The 12,831-nt window shown below is 61.8% G+C and overlaps 3 protein-coding genes across 5 annotated transcripts in view; 1 reads left to right on the forward strand and 2 right to left on the reverse strand.

Annotated features, from left to right (window-relative positions):
* The window catches only part of AXIN1 (axin 1), a 78,678-nt gene extending 75,153 nt beyond the window's left edge, over positions 1-3,525 (forward strand). For 2 of the 3 annotated variants that reach the window (XM_035339849.1, XM_035339846.1), the window contains 2 exons: positions 305-472; positions 1,452-3,525. In XM_035339849.1, coding sequence (XP_035195740.1) covers positions 305-472; positions 1,452-1,578 — 295 coding nt within the window. In that variant the 3' untranslated portion in view covers positions 1,579-3,525. Of the gene's footprint in view, positions 1-304; positions 479-553; positions 1,424-1,451 lie in introns of those variants that run through there. The other variant, XM_035339848.1, reaches the window with a different exon arrangement.
* Positions 3,526-4,463: 938 nt separating this feature from the next.
* PDIA2 (protein disulfide isomerase family A member 2) lies at positions 4,464-9,743 on the reverse strand. Its single transcript, XM_035339831.1, has 11 exons — positions 8,851-9,743; positions 8,258-8,464; positions 7,861-7,994; positions 7,658-7,795; positions 7,470-7,586; positions 7,266-7,391; positions 6,994-7,188; positions 5,264-5,384; positions 4,916-5,097; positions 4,741-4,827; positions 4,464-4,588 (listed from the first exon to the last, which is right to left on the reverse strand). The coding sequence occupies exons 1-11, from the start codon at positions 9,311-9,313 to the stop codon at positions 4,508-4,510; spliced, it is 1,851 nt and encodes a 616-aa protein (XP_035195722.1). The 5' UTR covers positions 9,314-9,743; the 3' UTR covers positions 4,464-4,507.
* A 3-nt stretch (positions 9,744-9,746) lies between these two features.
* On the reverse strand, positions 9,747-12,825 carry ARHGDIG (Rho GDP dissociation inhibitor gamma). Its single transcript, XM_035339843.1, has 6 exons — positions 12,634-12,825; positions 11,428-11,610; positions 10,629-10,712; positions 10,466-10,542; positions 10,031-10,094; positions 9,747-9,946 (listed from the first exon to the last, which is right to left on the reverse strand). Exons 1-6 carry the CDS (start codon positions 12,704-12,706, stop codon positions 9,747-9,749), a joined length of 681 nt encoding a protein of 226 aa, XP_035195734.1. The 5' UTR covers positions 12,707-12,825.
* Positions 12,826-12,831: the final 6 nt, after the last annotated feature.

The raw sequence follows: 12,831 nt of genomic DNA on the forward strand, positions 1-12,831 counted from the left end.
CTAGCCCAGTGGCCCTGAGACAGCTCCTTTTTTTGACATCAGAGCCTCTGTTTTCCCCACAGAGCCTGAGGAGCTGCAGGACCACCACAGCAGGCTGCCTGCCTGTCCCAGGCTCACTCAGAGGCCACGTCACATCTCCTGCTGCCCATCCCTTGCCACCTGTGGTGGAACATGACCTGAACCCCTTGTCTGGGCAGCCCCATACCCAGACTGGCACCCAGCGGTGGTGTTGGCACAGAAGCTGTGCTGAGCACCATGTGCTGGGCACCATACTCAGCAGGTTGCTTGTATTTTTGTACAACAGGTTGAAGCCCCAGAAGAGACCGGGCAGCGGTGCCTCCCAGCCGTGTGAGAACATCGTGGTTGCTTACTACTTCTGCGGAGAGCCAATCCCTTACCGCACCCTCGTCAAAGGGCGCGTGGTGACACTGGGACAGTTCAAGGAGCTGCTGACCAAGAAAGGGAACTACAGGTAAGGGCACCACTGCGTGCAGCGTGGTGCCTGCAGACTGTCAACAACCCCTGGCAGATGCCACCACCGGGATGCAGGGGTGCTGCTCCTGCCAAGGTGAAGGAGCCATGGTGGAGGTAGGTCAGGGTGGTCCTGGAGTTCTCCAGAGCCTTCCAGGAGGGCTCTCAGGCTGTGCTGCAGTGGGAATACAGCAGCACAGTAAAGATGCCTGGTTGCCACTGGAGGTTCCTGCACTTAAAAAAAATAAGTCCCAACATGAGCCAGGAATGTACTTTGTAAATAGGGGCAGAACCAGTACTTGCAGCGGCAATCCTGCCTCGTGGAAGCAGGGTTATATTTGTGTTTGGCTGGAAAGGTTTGGTTGTTGAAGAAGCAGGTTACAGGAACACGGGAGATCGGGTTCTCTACCAGAAATGCCCTGCATCACAGTTCGTACCTTGAACAGACATTTCAGGGCTGCACGGTGTCCTGGGCTGGTAAGGAGCAGCAGCAACCAGTGCTTGATGATGCTCTGGGGAACCCTTCAGCTTCCAGAGCCATTTCAACTCCCAGGGTTTCCTCCAGTGAGGACAAAGAGGTTGGGCCCTACTGGAGTCTCAGAGTGCCTGTCCTCTGTGTGGCAGCCAGGCATGGGGTGTGTAGCTCTGCCAGTCACCCCTTCCAAGTAGGAACTGCCTTGGGAAAGGCTGCCTAGAAATGTTCTAGGGTCTCACCAACACGGGGACCTCCAGCCAGCTTTTGTGAGAGCTGTGAATGGGTCTGGATTCAGGGCCTGAGCCTCAATATGCCGGCACGAATCCTGACCACTCTCTTCGTCAGAGAGAAGACGGGTGGATGCTATCCTCAGTCGCCTCCACATCTGCTGGAGCTGCTCCCCGTTCACCATTAGCTCAGGGAGTGCTGTACCCTGTATCTGGGTATGACTGGTGTCCCACGTGGCCACTCACCTCTCTCTGTCGCCGTGTTTCTGGGTTTTCAGGTATTACTTTAAGAAAGTGAGTGATGAGTTCGACTGTGGTGTGGTCTTCGAGGAGGTGCGGGAAGATGACACCATCCTGCCCATCTTCGAAGAGAAGATCATCGGGAAGGTGGAAAAGATCGACTAGGCGACTAGGCTGTGAGGCTGCGAAGGCTTTAAGGAAAGGACTGTGAAAGACTCTGGGACCGGAGGAGAAGGTCTGGGGCTGACGCTGGCGGTGCTACTCCAGCAGGCGCTGGGCGAGCCCGGGGCGGAGGGCGGCAGCGTGCTCTGTGCAAGCTGTTTTGCCAGTGGAAGTCGTTTCACCCCACGAACCTGCCAGTGGGAGCCTGGGCTCCCTCTCCATACCGAATATAAGTGTAATGTAGCATTGTACAGTGCATTAGAAAGTGTAATATGACCTTGTTTACTAAAGCTGCATATTTTTGATATATTGTAATAAAAGGAAAATATTTCCAATGTCACAGTGCTCTTATGTAAATGTAAAACGTACAGGTACTGCAGAATTCACCCAAAGTGTACAGCCATCCGTCAAACTCAGTGTGGTCCTCGCTTTCACAGCACCCTTCCCTGTCCCCTCCGTGTGGATGGCTCCTGAGCGGACGCTGCTGCAGCGGGGCAGAGCGCGCCTGGCCCAACGAGCTGCTGTCCCCCACTCGTGTGGAAGGCGTTGCTGCTCTCCGGAGGGGCCCTCCTCTGCGGTTCCTGCGCACCTCCGAAGATTGCTGAGACGTTTTGAACAAGTCGGCCTCTTGCCTCCCTGGCAGTCGCAGCTACTGGACCTGGTAGGGTGGTTTTTCTCCTGAGCTTTGTGAGATTGAGTGACTCCCCGATGGAAAGAAGGGTCAGTGGCAGTTCTCAGTGCTGGGAGCTTCCTGTGGTGCCTTGTACCAGAGCCACAGGGGATGGTACGAGCTGGCAGGGCCGTGGGACATCCGTGAGGAGCGGCTCCCACCCCCGTGCTGTGGAGCTGGGGCGGCAGGCTGGGCACTGGCATCCCCCATCCTGTGCTTGTCCTCCACGTGTGCCCTGTTCCTGGAGAAGACCTTTCCTCCCAGGAGGGAGCAGCAGCTCCGCAGAGGGCTGGCACCCGTGTGCCCCCTGCAGACATGCTCAGGCCTCCAGTGCCAAGGTCAGGCTTTGGTCAAGGAGTCTTTTTAGGAGACATGTAGTATGGGGAGGAAACCAATGAGACACTTCAAGTATGAGGACAAAACCCATCCTTTTATGAGTCTTGAGTCTTTTTTTCAGGTTCTGTGTCTCTGGGGAGGTCACGTGAGGGCACTGCTGTCCAGTGCTAGTAGTGAAGGGAGTTGTTGATGCCATTTTGTGGGGCTATTTTAGGGCCAGGTCACCCAAACACTGCACTCACTCTGAGGGACAGCCACCAGCGTGCAGATGGGACTCTAGGCAGCCTCCTGGGATTACTTGCTCCCACCTGCACTGCCCCTGCCCCTGGTCCTGCCCTGCCCACCAGCCCGGGCCATACTTCAGACCCAAGCAGCTGCAGCTCTGTGCTGGCTCCTTCAGCGAGACCGGCCCCCTCGCATCCCCCAACGCCAGCTCGTTGGGGGCTTCCACATCAGCTCCTGCCCTGCCCAGCTGCGTGTCCTGGCTCTGCACTCTGCTGCTGCAGCACCTTGGAGCATGGTGCAGCTGCCTGTGGGGCTGGGGGCCCTGTGTGCGTGGCACCGCATGGGGATTTGGCTCAGCCTATTGTATATGTCACCGAGTGCCTTTTAAACACGGTCCTGTGACTTGCCTATCACTATGTGAAGTCCAGCAAAATCTGCAATCGTTTTCAGCCAGAGAACAGCGTTAAGAACATTTTTTTCCTCCCTCTTTTTTAAGTTCTGATCATGTTGTGTCTGGTGAGGTTGTTACCATGCCTGGGATTTCCGTCTCCCCCTTTTTTTCTAAGGGGTTCCCTGTAAATATGTACATTTGCTAAGCGCAGCATCCTCCGCTGGCTGTGCAGCCCTGGCGATGTCTCCTGTGCATCCTCATGTGCTGACTTGTACAATGATCTTTTCAAAGGTACTTGGATAAAATGAAATAAAACCCCACATCCCAATGCCTGCTGGTTTCTTCCTTCCCTGCGGAGCAGAGATCCAGGCCTAGGGGAGCCAGTTGGGGTGACGGGTGGGTGGGACTGCTCGGGGAGCCCCCAGGGTGGACGTGGAGGCCACAGCCCCTCAGGGCTCTGTCCCCAGAGCCATTGCCCACAGCCTGAGAGCAGCAGGCACAGGGAAAGGGGACAGTGCTGGGGGTTGTAGGGACACAGGGGGTCCCAGAGGCTGTGAGCCAGGGTCTGGAGAAGTTCAAAGAGTGTTTAGAGCCCCCTTTTTTACTTATCCTGCCTTCCCTAGCTGTGACAACCTCCTGGGGCTCCCCTGATCCCTGGGGCTGCTGCATGGTCATGCAACCCAGACCTGGGGCAGGAGGGCTGCCTGAGGTCCACGAAGCAGAAAGCCCTGGCTCGTTCTTCCATCACCTGCCCCCTGACAGCACAACCCCAGGCCCACACATTGCTGTGGGCCTGCAAAGATGAGCACCACAGTGTGCCCAGAGCCATGATGGATCCAGGGCCCTGGGGAGCTGAAAGGACCCTCACAGCACCCAACCCATGGGGCTTGCCCAGGGCCAAGGCCTTGCAGTGCCAGGCCAAGGCGAGGGCACGGTGCCTGGGGTCCTGACAGCAGCAGGATGAGACCGCCACCAGGCCCTTAGCATGGGTACAGGGCTGAGGATGGTGACAGCCATCTCTGGTGAACCAGCGGTCTGTCACCTGTGGGTGAGCTGCCCCATGGGAGACACTCCCTGGGTTCAGCTTGTAGTCAGGGGGCTCTGCCCCACGACCCCAGATGTGAACCCATTGTGTTCCCCTTAGATGCCACTGAGGACTGCGTGCCCCTGGCCAGTGCAAATGTGGCACCCATCAGGTGAGCCGGGGCTGCCGGCAGCTGCACCCCCACAGTGCTGCAGAGCTGCAGACAAAAACCAGAGCCCACGTTGTTTCCAGGGCATTTATAGCACCCACGCAAGTGGGACGGAGCTCACAGCTCATCCCGGGCTTCAGCCGTGCCTGACGGACTCAGCTCCTCTGTGCCTGTGCTGTTCTCGGGGGTCTTGGTCACCTGCAGAAGGTGGTAGTAAGACAAGGATGGCCACACACCCCGTCCCCATCCTGCTGTGGGGCAGAGCAGGGTCCATCCCCTGCCCAGCATCCCAGTTTCCATCCTGGGGTGGATGGAAACCCCCGGCCCAGGGAAGGGGGGACCTTACTGACCACAGGTGGCTCCTCAGGCAGCGTCCCCCCATTTTCCAGGAATTTGGAGAAGGTCTCCACATCTCGGGTGCTCCTGTACTCAATCATCTGGAGTCATGGAACAGAAGGAAGATAAGGAGTGATGCCCGGGCCCAGCCCCCTTCCCCAGGTGCCCCCCGCATGCCTTGTACCCTACCTTCCTGCCCGGCCCAGCAGGGAAATAGTGCAGTGTGGGGTAACCGCTGATGGTGATGTTCTCCAGCTCATTGGCCGTGGCATCCATCTCAGCAATGACAATGTCCTCGTGGTCCTTATAGCGCTCACCCAGCTCCTCCCAAGCAGCTGCCATCTCCTTGCAGTGGGAGCACCACGGCGCATCTGCGCGACAGGCACAGTGCTGGGAGGACACCCAGGCTGAGCTAGGGGACCAGGATTTGGGGCTGCCAGGGCCAGTTCCTCAGGTGAGGGCCTGGCGTGGGAAGGGGGCTCAGCCCTCAGCCCCTTGCTGGAGCTCAGGAAGGTCACGGGGAGCCACAGCACTTACAGAATTTTACAAAGACGTTCTTGGTCTCATCAAATGCCACCTGCTCAAAGGTCTTTCCCACGAGGACTTTAACAGGTCGTGTGTCCCAGTCCTCAGGGGGCTCCTCGCTCAGCAGATGTGGCTGTGGGGACAAGCAGGATGGCCACAGCCCATGGTGAGTAGTGCTAGGACACAGGCGTCAGGGGCCAGGGTTTGCCAGGAACATCCCCCCACCACCACCTGCAGACCCATCAGACCCAGGCACACCAGGACCAGTTGCCAGACACCATCCCCACCACCCCAGCGTGGTACCCAGCCCTGTTCAGCATTCCTGTGCTGACTTCTGGACAATCTCTTCCCTGCTCCCTCTCTACTTTCATCCTATCTTGTGTGGCTCAATATTGATGATCTCCTGCCTCATTTCCCATAAAGGTTTTGTTGTTTGTTTGTTTTTTTTTTTTTTTTTTTTTTCCCCTTGCATAATCAGTTGCAGGACAAGCAAGTGATGTCATCTACCTGGACTTGTGCAAAGCATCTGACACTGTCCCCCATGATATCCTTGTCTCTAAATTGGAGAAACATGGATTTGGTGGATGGACCTCTCAGTGGGTGAGGAATCGGTTGGATGGTCAAGATCTCAATGTCATGGTGGAAATCAGTAATGAGCAGTGTTCCTCGGGTTAGTGCTGGGACCGGCAATGTTTTACGTCTTTATTGGTGACATGGGCACTGGGATCGATGCCGAAAGACACCGAGCTGTGTGGTGTGGTTGGCACACCAGCGGGACGGGTTGCCATCCAGAGGGACCTGGACAGGCCTGAGAGGTGGGCCTGTGCGATCCTCCAGAAGTTCAACAAGGCCATGTGCAAGGTCTTGCACCTGGGCTGGGGCAGTCCCAAGCACAAATCCAGGCTGGGCAGAGAATGGATCGAGAGCAGCCCTGAGAAGGACCTGGGGGTGTTTGTGGATGAAAAACTCAACATGAGCTTCCAGCATGGCAGCCCAGAAAGCCAAATGTATCCTGGGCTGCACCAAAAGCAGCATGGCTAGCAGGGCAAGGGATGGGATTGTCCCCCTCTGCTTCACTCTCGTGAGACCCCCACCTGGAGCCCTGTGCTCAGCTCTGGGCCCTTCAACACAAGAAGGACATTGATATATTAGAACAAGTCCAGAGGAGGCTGCGAAGATGATCAAGTGGCTGGATCACCTCTCGAACAAAGACAGGCAGAGGGAGCTGGGGTTGTTCAGCCTGGAGATGAGAAGGCTCCAGGGAGACCTTACAGCAGCCTTCCAGTGCCTATAGGGGGCTTCTGGAAATCTGGGGAGGGACTCTGTCAGAGGGTGTAGGGATAGGACAAGGGGGAATGGCTTTAAACTAAAAGAGGGTAAGTTTAGATTAGCTATTCAGAAGAAATTCTTTACTATGAGGGCAGTGAGGCACTGGAACAGGTTGCCCAGAGAAGCTGTGGATGCCCCATCCCTGGAAGTGTTTGAAGCCGGGCTAGATGGGGCTTTGGGCAACCTGGTCTGGTGGGGGGGGGATTGGAATTAGATGGTCTGTAAGGTCCCTTCCAACCCAACCTATTCTATGATTATATAACCCCCAAATCCTCAGGTCTGGCTGCACAAGCATCAGTGAGCTGTTGGCTGGTGGTCACCATGCAAGTGACACCATTAGGCTTCAGAATTAACAGCCCAACACTACCAGAAAGCAGCATTGGCACTAGCTGACACAGCCATGATTCTCTCACCTTAATCTTGCCATCCAGCACCGCCTGGACGAAGTCACGCACGGCTGTGGCCGAGAAGGCCTCCTCAGCCATCTGGTACTTGCGGTTGTTCTCCATCTTGATGAAGCGCAAGGTGGGGGCATCAGCGGGTGTCAGGCCGAAGAAGGGCAGGACAGTGGCACCGTACCCATCCACATCCACCACTACGAAGAGCACCTGGGCGGGGGGACAGGCAGCACTGAGGCCAGGGCGCCTCGAGGGGCCTCACCATGCCCACCACCAGGCCGCCTCACCTCTCCCCGAAAACTGCTGGCAGCCTTCCGGAAGTCATCGCGCAGCGCCAGCTGCTCCTCCACGGACTTGTTGAGAAAGAGCAGCATGTGGTGGGGGATCTTGGCACCGAAGATGCGGCTGGAGGTCTGCGGGGAGTGGGAGGACGGTGAGGGCTGGGGTACCCCGTGGCTGGTGCTGGGGACAGGGTGGGACGGGGGCTGTACCTCGTTGGAGAACTCCATCACCAGCTCCAGGCTGTGCACGCGGAGCAGCCGAGTGAGCTCGGCTGCGTTCAGTCCCTGTGCTGGGTCCACAGGGAAGTCTGTCCGTCCCTCGTCGAACTGCCAGGATGCAGGCCAGTGAGCGCCAGGGGTCCCCACCATGGACCCCCACCCTCCCCAGCCCTGCTCACCTTCTTGAAGAGGCAGACAGTGTCGACTGACAGCCCATATACCTCAAAGAGCTCATCCGCCTCGGTCACACCAAACGCCACATCCACCACCTCACCAGCCGCCTCGTAGAACGCCTGGGCCGCCTCGCCCTGCAGGTCCTGCATGGCCCTACCATGAGACCTGCCCTGGCCCTGGCCCAGCCCCAGCCTGGTCCCTGGCCCACCTTGAAGAAGCCCACGACCACCATGTCCTGGGCGCTGATGAAGGCGGCCGCGGTGTCGGCGTCCTGCAGCAGCGTGGTGCTGGGGCCGGCCCGACGCTGCATCCAGCGCACGATGCCCTCGGCGTCCATGCGGCCTGGCATGTGGAGTGGGGCTGCCACCGTCACCCCAGACACCCACCCGCCATCACCAGACTGCCAACCCCCCAGCCCAGGCCACCACCCCCAGATGCCCACGCTGCCGCCACCACCACGAGGCTGCCTGCTGTCACCTCATTCACCATCGCATCGCTGCCACCCACTCGCCGTCACCACGCTGCCACCCCTTCACCACCACGCGCCCCTCCCAGTGCCCCACCGCTGTGGACACCGCGGCCTTCATGCGGTGCCGTGGCCCTACCGGTGTAAGCGAGGGGATGAGTGCGGTTGCCATCACGGAAGAGCTTGAGCGTGGGGTAGGCGTTGATGCCAAACTCGGTGCTCAGGTTCACCTGCGCCGTGGCGTCCACCTTGCCCAGACGCACCGCCTCCGACCCGTTCCTCAGCATGGCGGCTGCCTGGGCAAACTCGGGGGCCAGCCTCTGGCAGTGCCCACACCACGGTGCATCTGCGTGGGGGCCCAGCGTCACCCACAGAGAGCCCAGCACGTGTGGGTGTCCCTGGTCCCCAGGGGTGGGGCTCAGTGGGTGGCCGAGGACATGTTACACATGGGCCTGGCATGCTCCAGCATGTCCCCACACTCTTCCATGTCCTACACCCCACCTTGTGTCCCTGCCCCATAGCCCATGCCCCTGCCTCACACTGTGTGCCCTTCCACCAAACCCTATGCCCTCGTGTTGTCACACTGTCCTGTGCCCCTGCCCCTCTTACCCATACCCATAGCCCTGTTGTCCCCATGCCCCTGCCCCACACCTCTGCCCCCTGCCCTGCACTCATGGCTCTGCCCTGTACTCCTGCCTGTCCCCAGCCCCTGCCCGCACTGGGGACACTTACAGAACTCCACCAGCAGCAGGCGGAACTCGCTCAAGGCACGGTCGAAGTTGTGCTCGTGAAGCACCAGGACGCTGTCCTCCTCCTCAAGCTCATCCGAGACCACATCATCATCTTCATCCTCCTCCTCCTCCGCCACCACCTCCCCATCCTCCTCCTGGCCCTTGAGCCCCTCGCTGTCCCCCCAGGCCGGGCCCAGCCAGGCCAGCGAGAGCACCAAGAGCCAAAGCAGCCGGGCCCCGGAGCCCCGCATGGTGCCACCACTGCCAGCCGCCACTGCCAAAGCCGGCGCACTGGGGAGAGGGGCCAGATAAGGGCCCTGGGGCGGGTGGTGCCGGTCCCCAGGAGCTCGTGGCCCTCCGCTACTGGCTGCCCAGCACCACCGATAAGGCAGCGGGACCAGGTGGCTGTTTTCCAGCCTCCCGTCTCCGCAGCGGGACCTGGCCCAGGGACAAGGAACAGCCATGGGATGGGCGGGCAAAGGCAAGGGGCGCGCGGACACAGCAGTAAGAGACAAGTCTGTACGGTTTAATGGCGATGGAAGAGCACAGCCTGCCACCGGGCAGTCGGACAGGGCCGGCAGCTCGGCACCGCGCGGCAGTCCCGTCCCCCGCGGCCGGGCAGGCCCTGCTCAGCGCTACAGCAGGTTCACAGCCACAGACCCAGCGATGGAGATGCCGCAAGGACGAGTCGGGCATCAGTATTAAAAAAAAACAGCAATTAAAAATAACTTTGGTTGCGAAGACCACGACCGTGGGTGCCCGCTTGCTAAGGGACCCCCCCACACCTTAACATGAATGGGGCGAGCGCGGCAGCGCCGGCAGGCAGCAAGGGGTCCCCGGGGCCGCTGGAGCCGCGTCCCCGAGCTGGCGGAAGGCGGGGGTGCAGGGCTGGGGGGGTCAGTCCTCCCAGGCCTTCTTTATGCACAGGCCCCACTCCCAGGAGAGGTGCTCCGTCTTGTCATCGTCGGTGACCAGGGAGCGGACGCGGTAGGAGCCGCGCACCAGCCGGCCCCGGGGCACCTCCTCAGCTGGCGTCACCACCTCATACTCCTCGGCCCGCGGCGCGTAGCTGCCCACCATGAAGACGTCGCGGTCCACTGGGAGAGAAGGCAACAAGAGGGGGACGAGTGAGCGGGGCCGGGACAGCGAAGCCCCCATCCCTGGCCCCGGCCCCCACTCACCCGGCCGGCCGCGGCGGTACGTGAGGTGCAGGCACTTCAGCCCGCAGACGATCTCCCTGTTCACCTGCAAGGCAGAGGGCAGGGGTGCTGTGGCATGGCACCACGTGGTGCCCCCTCCCCCCCCCCCCCCCATTCTGGGGTCCCCTGGGCTTTGGGGTGCCCCCCTCTCCCCCACCCCCAAAGCCCTACACCAGGATCTGGCCTCTTGGTCAGGACTGGGCACTGAGCAAAGGTGGCAGGGACCCAGGCTGGCAGCGACGCTGGGGAGAAAGGATTGCCAGGGTGGGCAGGGACCCCTGCAGGGGCACAGAGCCAGAGGTGGGCAAGGGACAGAGGCCCCATGGACCCGTGGGTGGCAGAATGCACCCCGTGGGGCAGCAGCAGGGCTGTGCCCAGCTCAGCCGGTGGGCACAGGGCACCCCGCATCTGCCTTACCTTGAAGGACACCTTCACCCTGTAGTCCACCCCTTCCTTCAGCACAAAGGGACGGCTCTGCAGTACCTCCAGGTCTCCTGCGGTGGGAGGCAGCACCATCAGCCCAGAACCCCTTCCTCCTCCTCCTCCCTCCCACCACAAGAGCCCCCCCACCAGCGCTCACCTGTAAGGTCCATGGTGATGGGCCCTGGCGCCTGTTCGCACATCAGGGTGAGCTTCGTCACCTGCACGTTGGGCACGCTGGCATCTAGGGACAAACGGCAGGGTGCAGGCCTTACCCAGCCCGCCCAGGGCTGGCACCTCCAGTCCCAGAGCAGCTGCGCTGTGTGCTCCCAGGGCCTTCCCTGCCCACGCACCCCTGCAGCATCCCAAAGGGCTGCGGTGCCCACAGCCAGGAGCCGGTGAACGGCAGGCAGCCCAGGCAGGGCTCAGGGACATCTCAGGCCAGCCCAAACCTTGGCATCAAACCCACCAATGTGCACCCCACTGGTCTGCACGCATCTCCCCAGCTCCCGTGCACCCCCTTGGCCGGCACATTGGGGTGCTGGGACGGTGGTGTGCCCCAGGCCATGCAGACACGAGCAGCAGCATGAGGCTGGGTGGGTGCCGTGGGGAGTGGGGGGCACTGCCTGGCTGGGGGGCCCCGTGCCGACAGCCACGAGCTGTCAGCCCCCGCAGCCTCTCGCTCCATCTCTGTCATCCCAATGAATTCCCTGGTCCCCTGTACCCGTTCCTATGGAAACTGCGGTGGTGATCCTGTAACCAAGGCAACCGGGGTCCCCGGGCAGCCGTTCCCGTTGCAGCAGGGGAATGCCGGTGTCTCCGTGCAGCGGGGTGGGCACAGGCAGACGGCACCCACAGGGATGCCCCAGCTCCCTGCACCTGCTGAGGCTGCATCGCCTGGCACAAGGTGCTGGGGGTGCTCGGGGCACCCAGCCCCAGCCCGCGGCCCCCGGCCTTACCCACGGCCACAGGGATGGTGCCCAGTAGTGCCTGCTTGTACTTCCGCAGGCTCTCATCCCCCGGGTCCAGCTGCTGGATCTCCTGCAGGCTCTTCTTCTCCGGCGTCTTGTACGCCAGGGCCACGTCGGCATCGTCCTCCTCCTCCAGCGACAGCGTCACCCCCTCCTTGTCAGCCATGATGTCTGCGGGGGACAGGCAGTGGCAGTCCCGCCCTGGGGACACCCCAGGGGACCCCCCCAAGCCCCAGGGACACACAGGGGCTGCTGGGCCGGGGGGGGACTGAGCTCAGGTGCACCCCAAACGAATGTGGGCAATCATCTCCCCACCTTCTGCAGCCACATTGTCTCCCTTGCCTCAGGACTGTGGGGACCCTGCCAGGCTGCGTGTCCCCGGGGCTCGGTGGCACAGCTGAGACCAGAGGCGTTGCCGCCAGCTGCGTTTCCGCACGGTCATGAAGCAAGAGGAGCTCGTGCCTACGTGGTACACAGCTCGGGGCACGTCTGCAACCTGCCGTGGCCTGCAGGCACCCGTGTGGTCCTCGGCACCACACCACGGCCCCTGCTCCAACCCTGCTGGGCAGCCGCCAGCCCCATCTCCTGCCCCAAACCACTGGCAGCTGCAGGTACAGGGTTCAAAGGAAAAAATAAAAATAAAAATAATGATAATAAAAAAAAACAGGTCTGAGTCAAACAGCGGCTCTGGTCGGTGCCAGCCAGCTGTGGGGGGGTGGGTGGCACACACACAAAGGCGGGTGATGTTCCTGCAGCCAGGGGTTTTGGGGCCCCTGCCCTGCCCTGTCCTGCCTGCCGCATCACCCCTCCTGCCCTTCCCTGGAAGCCCCAGCCAGGGGGCAGAAGGGGCCGCCGCCAGCCCCCAGCCCCCGGGGCGGGCCGAGCGGGTCCCTGGGGCAGCAGCGGGGGCCGGGCACAGCGCGGGGGCCCCGGCCGCATCCCCAGGCCCGGCCGCGCACAGACGCACCCGCGCGGGGTCTCGCCCAGCGCCGGGTGCCGCAGGGGGGGGGGGGCGAGGAGACCCCCGGCGCCGTCGCCCGCTCCCGGTATCGGGCCGATGCTCACCTGTTGGCTACCGGGGGCGATGCTCAGCCCGGGCCCGGGGCGCTGCCCACCCCCGCGACACCCGGGCGCTGCCCACCCCCGGAGTCCCCCGCTGCGGGGGCCGCGCTCCCCGGCCCCGCCGCCGCTCACCTCGGTAGCACAGCGCCAGCCACAGCAGCTCCAGGAGCTGCCCGCCGGCCTCGCACACATCCAGGCCGAGCATGGCCGGGGCCGGGCCGGGCCCAGCGCTCCCGGGGGCGCCGTGAAGGGCCGGGGTGCGAGGGGAGAGGGAGAGCGCCCGGGGGGGGGGTGCCCGCTGCTCCGCTCCCGGGGCGCGGCTCCGCCGCC

This window comes from Oxyura jamaicensis, chromosome 14, assembly GCF_011077185.1.
Source record: "Oxyura jamaicensis isolate SHBP4307 breed ruddy duck chromosome 14, BPBGC_Ojam_1.0, whole genome shotgun sequence".
Classification (NCBI taxonomy): Eukaryota; Metazoa; Chordata; class Aves; order Anseriformes; family Anatidae; genus Oxyura; species Oxyura jamaicensis.